A 13,100-nucleotide genomic window follows, 5' to 3' on the forward strand; every position below is an offset into this window, starting at 1 on the left:
CTCTAAAAAAAAAAAAGTTGATCATCAGTTCTTAAATAACATTAAAAAAAACGGCAAGGTCATTAATTAGAGGCAAAATGAAGATAATAATAAAAGAATATCATCTGGGTAATTCTTGATTATTATTATTATTAGACTGTGGATCCGGAGGGGCTGTCCAATACTTTTTGATAGCAAAGAGAAGCTTGTGTGTGACAAGAGGTCCATCTTCATGATCGAATATTCTGGTCTCCCAATCCATTCTATCAGTAACCCTTTTTATCTTCACTAACAACTCAACGTCTTCCCGGAATATCACACACCCCTCGGGCCTCACAATTCTGTCCATCTCCAGCAATATGTCTTCCATTTCACACCTGTTCATTATTAATCATCACCACAATGTTCACGTCACAACTAGTTATGAGATAATAATATATATATATATATATATATATATCATATTTTCTGAATAATATATATATATATATATATATATATATATCATATTTTCTGAACCACCATTTCATCTAGTTAGGTTATTTGTAAAATAAAATAAACCGGATTCACAATTTATTTAAATCCGTTTTTTTTAGCACTGCATAATTTCACCTGTGTTATACAAAGGAAAAATAAATTGCATGATCAAGCTGATATATGAGTAAAGTCAGAAGGTAATAATTGAATGAGTTCTACCTATCTTTGTAGAGGCTAAACACTGAATCCGCGTGAATGAGATCGTAAGTCCTAGGATAAGTAGACATTGCTTCACACCTGTAACATAAAATATACATATATAAATTAAAAAACACTCAAATGAAACTAATTAATTTGTCTAAATTAGTAAAATAACGAAAATTTACAAAAATGCGCAATTTTTATTATCATGTGTCATTTTTTACACACGTCAATTTGTATATGATCTCAAAATATTTATTTAATTTATTTATAGACAGAGTCTCAAACCTTAACAAGCTGAAAACTTTAAATTATTTTGCAAAAAAATTATTAATCAGTTAATTTGAAATAACTATTATATATATATATATATATATATTATTTAATTTCTATTTATTTATATTGTCTTGAAATAATTAAGAGTACATACCAATCCTGGTACGTTCCAATGAGACCGCGCTCGTATATGACTCCGAGCGTGTCGACTCTGACATCGACCGGAACGACGTTCATGACCCACACGGGATCGCCGTTCAGCGCGGCAGCGAAACCGCCGAAATTGGCGTTCATGTCGAGGACGTTCCGGTACCTTCCGGGCTTTCCGATCAGGCTGTTCACCGACTTGTAGTGCAATAGCCTCTTCTTCCACATCTCCGAATCGTTCAGAAAATCCTCGGCCGTGACACCGTTGACTGTTCCCCGGCTGATTCTCGGCGGCACCGAGCTCAGTCTCTCCGGCCATTTAGACAGCTCTCCGCCGGCTATTTCTCTGCTGCTTGAAACCTTTGGAAGTGGGGTCAGGCAAATCTGCATGGTTGTGTACCTGAATATGATAGCTTATTAATTTGGGCTAATATTAATTATGGGAAAATACCTCAGTTTTGAACGAAAGTGTAATGGTATATGTCCAGGATGAATCTGAGCCATTAGATGAAAAAGTTGTTGCAAGATCAATGGCTCAGATTCACTCCTCTCTTTGTATTTATATGTAAAGTCAGAACAAGTCAAAGTTAATTAAGTGGAATAACAAATTCACAACCAATCACCATTCTCTCTCTCTCTCTCTCTCTCTCTTCTAGATCTCTGGTTCGTCAAAGCTCATCTGAGCTTCTTCAGAACGCAATAATACCGTTTGTTTTATGCTTCATAAATAAACAAAATTTCTAAAGTTTCTGACCTAAATGACACAAATCACGAAACAAAACATTATAATTTTAAAAACTCGTCTGTTAATCTCCATTTTTTTTTTACTTTTAATCATATATTTTTAAAATAGTAAAAAAAAGAGTTTTAGCTTCATAAGCTAGACAAGCTTCACAAAATTTATAGGCAAACACCTTATAAGAGTTTTTTTGGCCATTTTGAAAAAAATCGAACTTAATTTTTGCAAGGTTACAAATACAAAATGAAAGATTTTTTTCTTCTAATATTCAGTGGATGATTGTGCCATTAGAGTTATGCTATTTGTCCCGATTCACGAGTGGGAACGATCCACTCGTGGGTTGACACGTGGCAGTTAGTGGCCACGTGTCAACTCACGAGTGGATCGTTCCCCACTCGTGAATCGGGACAAAAATCATTTCTCGTGCCATTAATATATATATATATATATATATTTAAATCAAAGTGTTAATTAAATGCATATATTAGAATTATTATTGCAAATCAGGTTATAATTAAGGTTTTTTAATTATATTTTTTTCCCTGTAACTCGGGGATTGTATGTATGAGAGGGTTTACTTTGATAGTTGACTAACCAGGCTCTATCTGGGTCCTGAGCAGGGCATAAAGGAGGGCTTTGACCATCTCTGTCATGTTTGACTTTGCAAGTCAAATGATTGATGGGTTTTTGCCAAATAGCAATGTCACCATTCTCAACAACCTTGGTCCAGCAAAGGCTCTTGGCAATTTGCTCAATAGCATTTTGTTCGCCGCTCAAATCATCTTTTGTTCTTTCCCATCCCTGCCAATACTTTCTCCAATGGATCGGCGGGCCCGACAGGACCCAATACCCGCCCGGCCGCAAGATTCTATCCACTTCAATCAGAAAAATCCCGTCTGCAAAAACAGTATAATTTAATTAAATATTATGACGGTATTTAATTAAATATAACGTCAATTTTTCATTACTTTCCGGGTTTTCTTGAAAAAAATTCAACTACTTTTCTTGAAAATTCAACATAACTTAATATCAACTACAAAATTTCAGTGAAGTCCGTTGGTTTTTCGCTGATTTTCGTTGAGCTTGCAATGAAAAACTAAAGAATATACAATTAAAGATTTCTGGACTTAAGTGGAATATATGTTATTTATTATATTTTTTTTTCATTCTATTCTATGTCCCTCTAATCAAATTGGTATCTTTCAATTTTTACATTATACATTTGTACATAAATTACGTGACGTAAAATAATACGAAGGATGTAGAATGAGACACAAACGTGAAACCGAGTATTTGAATTGGTGTTTAAGGCTAACATGCTCAAAATACTTTCATATTACACTAAATGTAAAATTTTCAATAAGAAGTTGTATTTAATATTGTTAGAATCTTGAATCTGAATATACCGTATTTGTCCCAAGGGATGAGGCAGCGGGAGCAATGAGCCATGTCGAAAGCTCTAGAAGGGTAAGGAAGGCGCTTCGATGCAAGCACTCCAATCAAAGCCGGTACGCCTCGCTCTAGGGCAAACTGGACTTGGGCTTCATGGGTGTCTCTCGGAGCAAACGACATCGTTGTGATGTTTCGCGACATCAGATAAGCTCCGAAACTTGCCACCTGTCACAAACCAACCCGTTTATATAGCGTAAAAATGACATTAATTATCCCTAATTTTAAAATAATAAGTTTGATTATGTGCGCCTTATTTTACGTGTTTCTTCTTTTAGTATAATGCTTCACATCTATGTATAATTTTAAAACGGGGGAATAAATATATTAGTCCAACTCCCCATTATAGCTTATAATACTATATTTTTAACAAGCCTACAAACTAATATTTCTTTAAAAGTCATTAAATATATATTTCGGTTTAAGGTTACTTATCTAACTCGAGCAAGCTATGTAAATAAGAGCATAACTATAGTTTATTATTATTATTACAAATAATTAGGTAACTAAACATCATTATACTTTCACATTGCTATATAATCATCGTTTCGTAATTACTAGATATAAATATAACGTGTCATTCTTGGTTGTCCTTTAATTGATAAAAAAAATGAGGTATTTACGTTAATTTACGCGTATAAATACATGGATGTGTGATTATTTATTTAGTATTTACGAAAAATTATATTGATTATATAACAATATAAAAATATGAATATGATTATATAGTTAATGGACCTTTATTATAATTATTTGGCCTTATAAATAACGTGAAGCGTAATAAAATAATAAAAAAAAAAAAAAATCGTTCATGAAATTGCAACGGGAGAGACATTCGCGCTCTCTAGCAGACAAACTGTCATCGATTTGGTAAATTTATCGAAGCAATTTCATTGGCCATTTCGGGAAATGAAAATCTCGTTTTACTTATAATAATACGCATTCTAATCTCGGATCCAGCAGAATCACGTGACATGGCCTCGTCGAAATATGATTCTGTTGATTCGACTCATTCGAGGCCATAACGTGCATGCCATCTAATAAAAGAAATTTGCAATTTTGCATGCAGGAAAATAACAGAAAAAATGTTAAAGGAATAATGTCATTCTTAGTATTCCTAATATTTATATATCACAATGACAACCTAGCTTTCTCTAAGTAATCGCTTTCAGTCAAATCAAGGTAGGTTAATATCTTCAATGTTCCACGTGAAACCGTTCCATTCATAGACGTTGTTACTTGAATTGTATAGCGCACACATAAGCGGAGCTGCCTTAGGCCGGGGACAGGTTCAATGTCTCTTTTTAACTTTTGAAAATTATAATTTTACCTGAACTTTAAAAAAAAATTATACTCTTAACTCAAATTTATATAATATTTTTAAATTTGCCCTCTTGATTTTTTTTTTTCAAATTTGCCCCACAAATTAGAATTTCTAGTTCCGAGCTCGCGCATATATATATAGCAGTTATAAAATATAAATATATTCTACCATAAATATTCAACACGGTTTCTTTCTATTAATTTTGCTCATCATAATATAAAAGCATATAAAGTCAAAAATAGTAATATATATAGTAAGTTAGTAACTAATAATAAGGATATATATATAGAGAGAGAACTCACCCCACAGCCTGTATCAACGGCGGTCCGAACGGAGGAGAGGTCGATGAGACGGGCGATATCGTCGATATAAGTGTCGGCTCCGTCGGGGAACATGGTCCCGCCGCCGGGGAATCTGAACCGGTCGCCGTCGAACCTGATCCAGTTCTGGACGGCCTTCTCGACGGTGAGCTCGCGGTGGGGCACGTTGGCGAACCACGCCAGGTCGCGGCTGAGGGGCCACCGGAACGGCGCGCGGTAGCCGTGCGGCGGCGGAATCCGGCACCGGAGCGCCTCCGCAGACGGCGGGCAGTGGCGCTCGCGGTACACCAGCCTGTCGCGGCTGAACCGCAGGGACCGCCTCGCGTCCTCGCACGGCGTGTGCTCGCCGTACACCCTGGCGTCGCACGTGGGAATTGGTGATGAGCTGGTCTCGTTGTTTTCGTTGCATGGCACGTGGCGGGAGATGAGGAGGGTTGTGGTGGCGGGGCGGCTCCAGCGAGAGCCGAGGAGGTAGGAGGAGATGGAGAGGAGGAGGAGGAGAGAGATTAGTTTGCTTGTTGGTTTTGTTATTGACGATGGTGGTTGTGAGGGTTTGTGGAATGTTGCCATTGGGTTTGTGAGTTTTTTTTTTTGGGGTTAAGACTTAAGAGGTTGTTAATATATGGGTTTTTTTTTTTATTGTTGGGTTGTGGTTGATGAGTTGGGCGTGTTAGATGATATGGAATGTACGTGTATTGTTGTGATTTGGATTTTTAGATAGGGCTATAATCATATGAAAACTTAAGCATAAATATTCGTTAATAATTGTAAATAATTATCTAACTCCAATAGCATAAGTAAAATGCTAAAAACATTCAAACGATATCATATCATTATAATATTAAGAATATTCTAATATTAATAACTTGAAATATTTTTTAAAAAAATTAGCTGTTTAGTAAATTTTCAAACTTTGGAGATTTAGTAACTCGATTTAGTGTTTTATAATGGTAATAAATATAATTCAAGAGGTTAACTATTCAAGAATTAATTGATTTGCGTTTTATATGCAAGCAATCACTTATTTTGGGGGATTTTAATTACAAAATAAATTTGTTTTTTATTTTCTAAAAATGAACAAAAATGGGCAGCTACAAATATTTAGGTAATTTAATAAAATGTAATAATGTTTAAAACGTTGGCTAAATTGAAATTATAACATTTTGATATGGTTAGTTTGTTAAAGTGTCCTAAAAGCTAAAGGAATGAGTAAGTAGCTTAGAGCATCTTTAATGGTAAGCTAATGTCAAATTAGCTTATCATGCCACATAAGTCATAGCAAAATACAATTTATTTAAACTAAATCATTCACAATGGTAAGCTAATTTATCATCTTGCTTAAGTTTATCCCACTTGTCATTTTCTATTTTTGTTTATTTTTTTATACAATTTTCACTTGTAAAAACTATAATTTTTTTAATTAAAAGTTGTATAATTCAATTTATTAGGCCAAATGAAGAACATGTAATTTTTTTAAGAAAATAATCTGACTATATTATAGTAACAATATATTAATAAAAAATTTATAAATTTAAGGAATGAGTAAGTAGCTTATAGTTTATTTGATGATGTAAGCATAAAGATTTAAAAATTAAATAAAATGTGAGTTCTTTATCATAATTTGAACGCAATGCATTTTTTTTTTTACTAACGATAGTCATTGAAAATATACTCGTACGAAATACGGTTTAAAATATTCTTCTCGTTGTGACCTTGCCAGTTGATATACCAAATTTACTAAAACTAGAGGTCTAATCACATATTTGTATTGTTTAGCCTTTTTGGATTGATTATTTGTAAAGCTCGCTGTGCATGGTACATGGATGTCGTATTTGCATTGTCGATAATAACAAACTTCTGGTTTGTGATTTTTGGGTTTGACTTACAAAGTTCCTTCTCTTAATTGATTTTTGATGAGAATGAGCTCTCCGTTGAAACCCCAGCGCACTTGTTTTAGAGCCGTTGCGATATTAGTCGCCTTCGTTTCCAATATTCTTTTCTTCGTTCCACGCACTTGAACGATAGTCTCTACACCACTTATCAATATTTTTCTATTTTCCATCAAAAACTTAATTTAACAAAAAATAATAATAAACCATTTATACAAATACAATTTTACTTTCAATATTATGTCAATAATTGACATCTATTGTTGACATCTGTGAGTTTTGAGTTCTCTGTTTGTTGACATAAATGTCAACCATCGATATCTATTCTTGACATATGTGTCATCAATTGACATAAATTATTGACATCAATTGTTGAGGATAAAATTGTATTTGTACAAGTGGTTTAATAGTATTTTTTTACCAAATTAAACTTTTGGTGAAAAATTGGAAAAAACTTATCAAATGATAGTAGTTGAGACAATTTCTCTTTATTATATTCGGAAGCCTAAAGTGAATTTTTAAAAGAGAAATTGTCTCAATTACCACCATTTGATAAGTTTTTTCCAATTTCTCACCAAAAGATTAATTTGACCAAAAATACTAGTAAGACCCTTGTACAAATGCAATTTTACCATCAACATGATGTCAATAATTGACATCTATTGTTGACATATATGTCAACTATTGACATCTATTGTTGACATCTGTGAGTTTTGAGTTCTCTGTTTGTTGACATAGACGTCAACAATGACATAAATTATTGACATCAATTGTTGGGGGTAAAATTGTATTTACACAAATGGTTTAATAGTATTTTTGGCCAAATTAAGATTTTGGTGGAAAATTGGAAAAAACTTATTAAATAGTGATAGTTGATGCAATTTCTCTTTTTAAAAAAGATAGTACATTTTTACAGAAAAAATTTGAAACACAACTAATTTAAATTTCATGTACGATGACGACGATAATAATAATAACAATAATATGATCAAAGAATAATATAAACTTGTTACAGTTTTCCGTCCAATGTATAAATAGAATTGGATATTTTAATCAATTTACGAGTATAAATACGTGAACGTGGCTATTATCAAATATTTATCAAAGATTGACTAAATAGCAATCTAAAAGTATATTGATCTATATTTATAAATATTTATACTAAAAAAATGAAATCTCTTTAATATATCCATCATCTCCCTCAATTAAAAGAAAAACTAACTCCACATTATTAATAAATCATTATTATATATAAATCTACAAAGAAGACTAATTAGAAAGAAAGAAAAATATCAAAAGTAAAAATTAATGAAAACTGCTAATAAAAACTTGAATAAATTAAAAAGTTGAAATACTTTATAAGATGTATTAAATATAATTCTCAAATACAATATCTTAAATATAAAAAGAAAAAAAATATAATTCTTAAATATAAAAACCTAGTAAGTGATACATGTACGATTAGATAGCCCTCTAACGTCGCTCCCAATTGCTCGTCGTCTCGCCTTCTCCCGCCGTATTGCACCGTCTCATTGTCACGACCACCAGGTGATGTTCGAACTCTTAGTTTCAGTTTCTATTTTATTTCGTAGACGTGTTGATCAGTATTGCTTGAATTCCCTAATTCATTGCGAAAATATATAATCGATGCGTTTTTTACTCGAGTAATTTTTGTTGTTTTTAGTTTATGTAATTTGAAATCGTCTAAAATTCAAATTCCGTTTTTGGAAAAGTCTAATCAAGATATACCGGGTAGAGCATTCCTGATTTTAGGGCTTAGATGATGGTTTTTGTTCGTGTATTTGGATTTTGGGGGATTTTGTCCTGGGTTTTGACTTAGAAGTTTAGGGTTGCGTTTTTCTTAGTTGAAACTGAATAAAAGTAAATGAGAAAGAAAAAGTATTCATAACAAACCCAAATCCGCAAAGTGGTGTTCAAGCAAGGTCATTTTCCAGACCTAAAACGTCGTATTTTTTTTTTTAACGTTTTCTAAAACCTTGGTGCTAATTTATTCGTTATATTTATTATCTTTCTAGTTTCTCTATTTCATTGAAGTCTCATCAAGCAATACATTTGGATATTCAAGATGGACCCATTTGATGATATTTTTGCACCAGTTACAACCAACGGTAAGGTCAATTTACCTTTAAAAAAATGCCCACGGTGTTATGTGCCATTCAGTTTAGCCATGTTTTCTTTTATACATATTTATTTTATTTTGTGAGGCGATTTGTGTTTCTGCTTTACAGTTAGGGCCGGTGTAAAGTTTCAACCCAAGCTTAGACAACAACCCAGAAAAGCAACACTTGCCTCGGCTCCTAAATTGGTCGCGTGTGGTAATTTTTATTTATTTTTGCTCACAACGCGTGTGGTAATTCAAGCGGTCTATCTTCAGCAGAATTTGCTGGCACACGAGGTGATCTCAGTTCCATTGACGTGAAGACCGAGGGACTAAAAGAGACACAGGACAAGAATTCTGGCGATAGAGTATCAAAAAGCGAGGTAAAAAAAAAAACCTATCTCCCTTTGGTTTCGCCACTTGTTGCTAATATTCCTTGAACAAATGCCTCAAACCTTTTTTTTTTTTTTTGTGTGTCTCCATGTTTTACTGTAGGTTGGCTTTGTTAAAGTTGACACAGATCAGTTGATTGATTCTAGCAAAGAGATTGTCACACGTAATGGTGAGTCACATGTTTTTTTTGTTTGTCATATGTGGCTAATCTGTATTTGCCCTTTATATATTCCTGCTGATATAGAGGACAATCTCAATACAGTACCGAGTAGTGGATTGGATACTGAAGCACTTGGTCGACTTAGCAATGTTGGAAAATCAGCCACTGAGGTGATGATTTCAATATTGTATTACGATATTCTTGAAAATAAATACCCCCTTGATTCTAACCTTATTCCGATTAGGATGATAATATCAATGTCCAGAATGTTGATATATTTTCGGAGCTGGAATGCCTTGTTGATTTTATTCCTCAAACTACAACTGAAACAGGTAACTAATGAGAACATAATTGGTCCCTTTTATGCCAGGCATAGATTTTTAATGTGTTATCTGTCTTGTTTACGATCTCAAACAGGGAATGAGGAAAGTCCGTCTCAATCCAAAATTGACACTGATTCCGAGCACGCAAAGAAGTTTTTGACCTCTTATAGTATTGACCCGGAAGTTCCAAATTCTATGTTACCAGCGGAAGACCTTACTGTGCAAGCGCATTGTTCCATTGACTCGTCAGAATTCACAATGTGTGAGGTTGTGCCGCCTCAAACCGGTCTGGAGTATGAAAAAGTTCCAGTTGAGAATGAGAGGTCAGAAATCATGGTAAGTATTTAATTTATACCTAGAAGTGTATATGTGTCTATAAAAAAATGTTGATACCCTCATATTGATCAGGCCTGTGATTAATTTACAGGCGGCTGGAACGCTTTTTACTTTTGATACATCCGAGTCAACTGTTGTGTCTGGTATGTTTCATTTCACTCGATCACTTGAGGATTTTTAGACAAGTTCTCAACCCTTGATATAATTTTATATTGCTCGGGCTCTTAGGACAACATAGCGGAAAATTTAAACCGCGACCCAATCTTAGAAAAGGAAAAGACAAAGTTAGTACGCCCGGCCATCTAGCCGAGGTTGGGTATTCTCTGCCTTCAGAAGAAGCTACGGATTTAGTTTCATCGAACAATGAGTGCATTAGGGAGGTTCCGATTTCTGAGTATTCACTGGAAAATTGTCTTGATTGCTCACCAACAAGACTTGTCAACACGTCGAGTTCAATGCCGGAGATTCAAATGAACGGAGAGCCAACAAGCTTTATGGAATCTATATGCTCCGATGGTGCTGGAAATGTGGTATCTTTTTTAAATTAATATAGAACGACATTGTTTATTACATAGTCACTATTTTGTTATAATTTTTTTTAGTGTTTGCAATTATCCCTTTTTTTTTTTTTTTTGTTTCATCTGAGTATTCAGGATGGGCAAACTGAACCTGTAGAGAATTCTACCGAAACAAACCGACAGGAAAAGTTCAAACCGTCAAAGCAACTGCGTAACCGGCTTAAACAGATTCTCGAGGAGCCAGTGGATGAAAGTGCGGACGATCCTGCATATGAACCACCCACTACATCAAACAGAGACGAAGATGAGAACAACGATGATGATTGTGTAACCAATAATACATCTAGAAAGAGAAAGGCACCGAGAAAGGTTAAAGAACCTCCTTTGCCTGGGAACGAGAAACCCATTACAAAGGGAAAGAGAGGGAAGAAAGCGTCTGAGGAGTTAACCAAAGAGCCTCCTCGAAAAAAGTTCTCCCATTCGTCCCGGCGGAACAAAAGAACGGGTAGGCATATGTTTTTCAATGTAAAAAAAAGTGTTTTGGACATGATTCTGCGTAAGAGTGTTTTTGATTTAGTCTCTTTTTCCCAGTGGACAAGGCTTTACTTGACACCCCAGAGGATGAAATTGATACTCAAAGGGTGCCTATAAGGGATCTCATTCTTCTCGCTGAACATAGAGAACGGATGATGGTACGGCCGTTTTTCATTTTTTTTTTCTTCGTGTTTTTATCTTTACTTTAAATTACATTCGTGTTGGTGGGATTTTTTTTGTCACACTTACTTCTATATTACATAGTTGTTCCTTGGCTAGTATTTTGTTTTGTTTATTTATTCCCGTTTTCCCTTTTCTTGAGCAGATCAAGGACGCTGCAAAACAGAAAACACCACAAGCCAGTCAAAGGTGCCTAAATACCCATCTCTAACCTAATTTTGTTTTGTTTGGAGTGATATACTTTCCTCTTAATTTGCAGTTTTATCGTTTTGAATTGGTCCAGCGGAGTACACTTTCCAAACATATATTGACTCCTCTGTATTCAAAGGAATCGACATTAAACTTTTGACTTTTTTGCTTTTCAGTGTCGACGATTCTCTCCGCGAGGATGCTTATCGCGAAGAGGATTTGTTTTCACAAGAACATGGACAATACTCGGACGAAGATCAACCACGGGATCGCGTTCAGCCAACCGCCGTGTACGTTAATTACCAGACATACATGGACAAGAAACCCGGGGCCAGATGGTCGAAGGTAGACACAGAGCTCTTTTACGAGGTAACTTTTTAGAGAAGAAATTTGGATACCAAGTCCAATTCTCAATATCTACTTAAAGTTCAAGTCCACAATTTTCACAATTAAAATAAATCCCTCACCAAGTTACGCCGATGGACCCATACGTGGTAATTTTTTATTTAACCGTGGCTGATTAAAAAAACACTGCATTCGATGTTTAGAAGGAAAAAAAAATTGACATTTATATAATTTTTGAAAAATGTGTCTATTTTAACCCTTTTGATAAACTGTATTACATTGATTTTTAATTGAAGCCTACTGCTAATACCTCTATTTGCTTTTCAGGCAGTTAGGCAATTTGGGACGGATTTCACCATGATTCAAAAACTATTTCCCAATCGTACCCGTGGTCAAGTGAAGTCGAAATTCAAGAGGGAAGAACGTCAAAATCCCTTGTTGCTCTCTGACGCTGCGATGAATCGTGCCAAAGGTAAAACGAATATACCACTTTTTTATTATCTTCTCAATTTTAAACTTGTGATATTAACAGTATATCTCGTGTTTTGTAGATCATACGCATTTCGAGTTTGTGATTGAACAACTGCAAAAAGATGCTGCGGCGAAACAAGAGTCTTGTGGAGTTTATTCGGCTGCAATCAGTGGAGAAGAAGATGCTGATGATGATGCTAATGTATGGTTCTTTATCTTAAATTCTTCTTTTGTGCCACTATTTATACATATAATATGTAGCGATAAAATAAAAAAGGAATCGTACTTTGGAATGGAAAGTTTTGGCAACTAAATCCCGAATGCAGATTTTCTTCTGTAAGATTTTTTTTTTTTTAATATTATGAGAAATCTTATCATATATCTGCAGGAAGTTGGTACAAAATCCGAGCAAAACGATGAAGCCATCGGCGAGCAAGAATCAGAAGTTGTTGAAGCTGATAACAGTATATTAAAGTCTGATAAAAGCGAGGACGAATATGAGGATGATGATCCTGATAGATGGAACCAATATAATTATTAGACTATTCTTTTTATTAATTGGGAATAGTTTTAGCATTAATTCTTTCTTTTTCTTTTTTGTCATTATTTACCAAGAATTTTTCATTTGAAGCCCAAAAGAATGATGTATACTATTCCTTCCTTCACTTCAGATTCTTTACAATAAATAAATTTACTAGAGACTTGTTATATTTATGTATGCAAAACGGTGT

The 13,100-nt window shown here is 34.3% G+C and overlaps 2 protein-coding genes across 7 annotated transcripts; one reads left to right on the forward strand and one right to left on the reverse strand.

The window, feature by feature from the left end:
* Nucleotides 1-100: 100 nt before the first annotated feature.
* LOC149380085 (putative methyltransferase PMT15) lies at nucleotides 101-5,002 on the reverse strand. The gene is made up of 6 exons (XM_089604102.1): nucleotides 4,895-5,002; nucleotides 3,226-3,436; nucleotides 2,415-2,715; nucleotides 1,088-1,480; nucleotides 676-753; nucleotides 101-356 (listed from the first exon to the last, which is right to left on the reverse strand). The coding sequence occupies exons 1-6, from the start codon at nucleotides 4,985-4,987 to the stop codon at nucleotides 101-103; spliced, it is 1,332 nt and encodes a 443-aa protein (XP_089460228.1). The 5' UTR covers nucleotides 4,988-5,002.
* A 3,249-nt stretch (nucleotides 5,003-8,251) lies between these two features.
* On the forward strand, nucleotides 8,252-13,079 carry LOC149380086 (uncharacterized). 6 transcript variants are annotated; one of them, XM_089603312.1, is made up of 17 exons: nucleotides 8,252-8,349; nucleotides 8,838-8,930; nucleotides 9,051-9,137; nucleotides 9,197-9,303; nucleotides 9,416-9,482; nucleotides 9,558-9,643; nucleotides 9,718-9,805; nucleotides 9,891-10,132; nucleotides 10,224-10,274; nucleotides 10,351-10,662; nucleotides 10,786-11,155; nucleotides 11,242-11,342; nucleotides 11,510-11,553; nucleotides 11,730-11,922; nucleotides 12,226-12,370; nucleotides 12,450-12,571; nucleotides 12,758-13,079. In XM_089603312.1, exons 2-17 carry the CDS (start codon nucleotides 8,888-8,890, stop codon nucleotides 12,908-12,910), a joined length of 2,211 nt encoding a protein of 736 aa, XP_089459438.1. In that variant the 5' UTR covers nucleotides 8,252-8,349; nucleotides 8,838-8,887; the 3' UTR covers nucleotides 12,911-13,079. The 6 variants fall into 6 exon arrangements, with proteins under 6 accessions (XP_089459438.1, XP_089459442.1, XP_089459441.1 ...); XM_089603316.1 differs by having other exon boundaries at nucleotides 9,739-9,805; XM_089603315.1 differs by having other exon boundaries at nucleotides 9,576-9,643.
* The last annotated feature ends 21 nt before the right edge of the window (nucleotides 13,080-13,100 follow it).

Source organism: Urtica dioica, chromosome 12 (genome assembly GCF_054948205.1).
Source record: "Urtica dioica subsp. dioica isolate 48M chromosome 12, U.dioica_male_clone48M_v1_H2, whole genome shotgun sequence".
NCBI classification, from domain to species: Eukaryota; Viridiplantae; Streptophyta; class Magnoliopsida; order Rosales; family Urticaceae; genus Urtica; species Urtica dioica.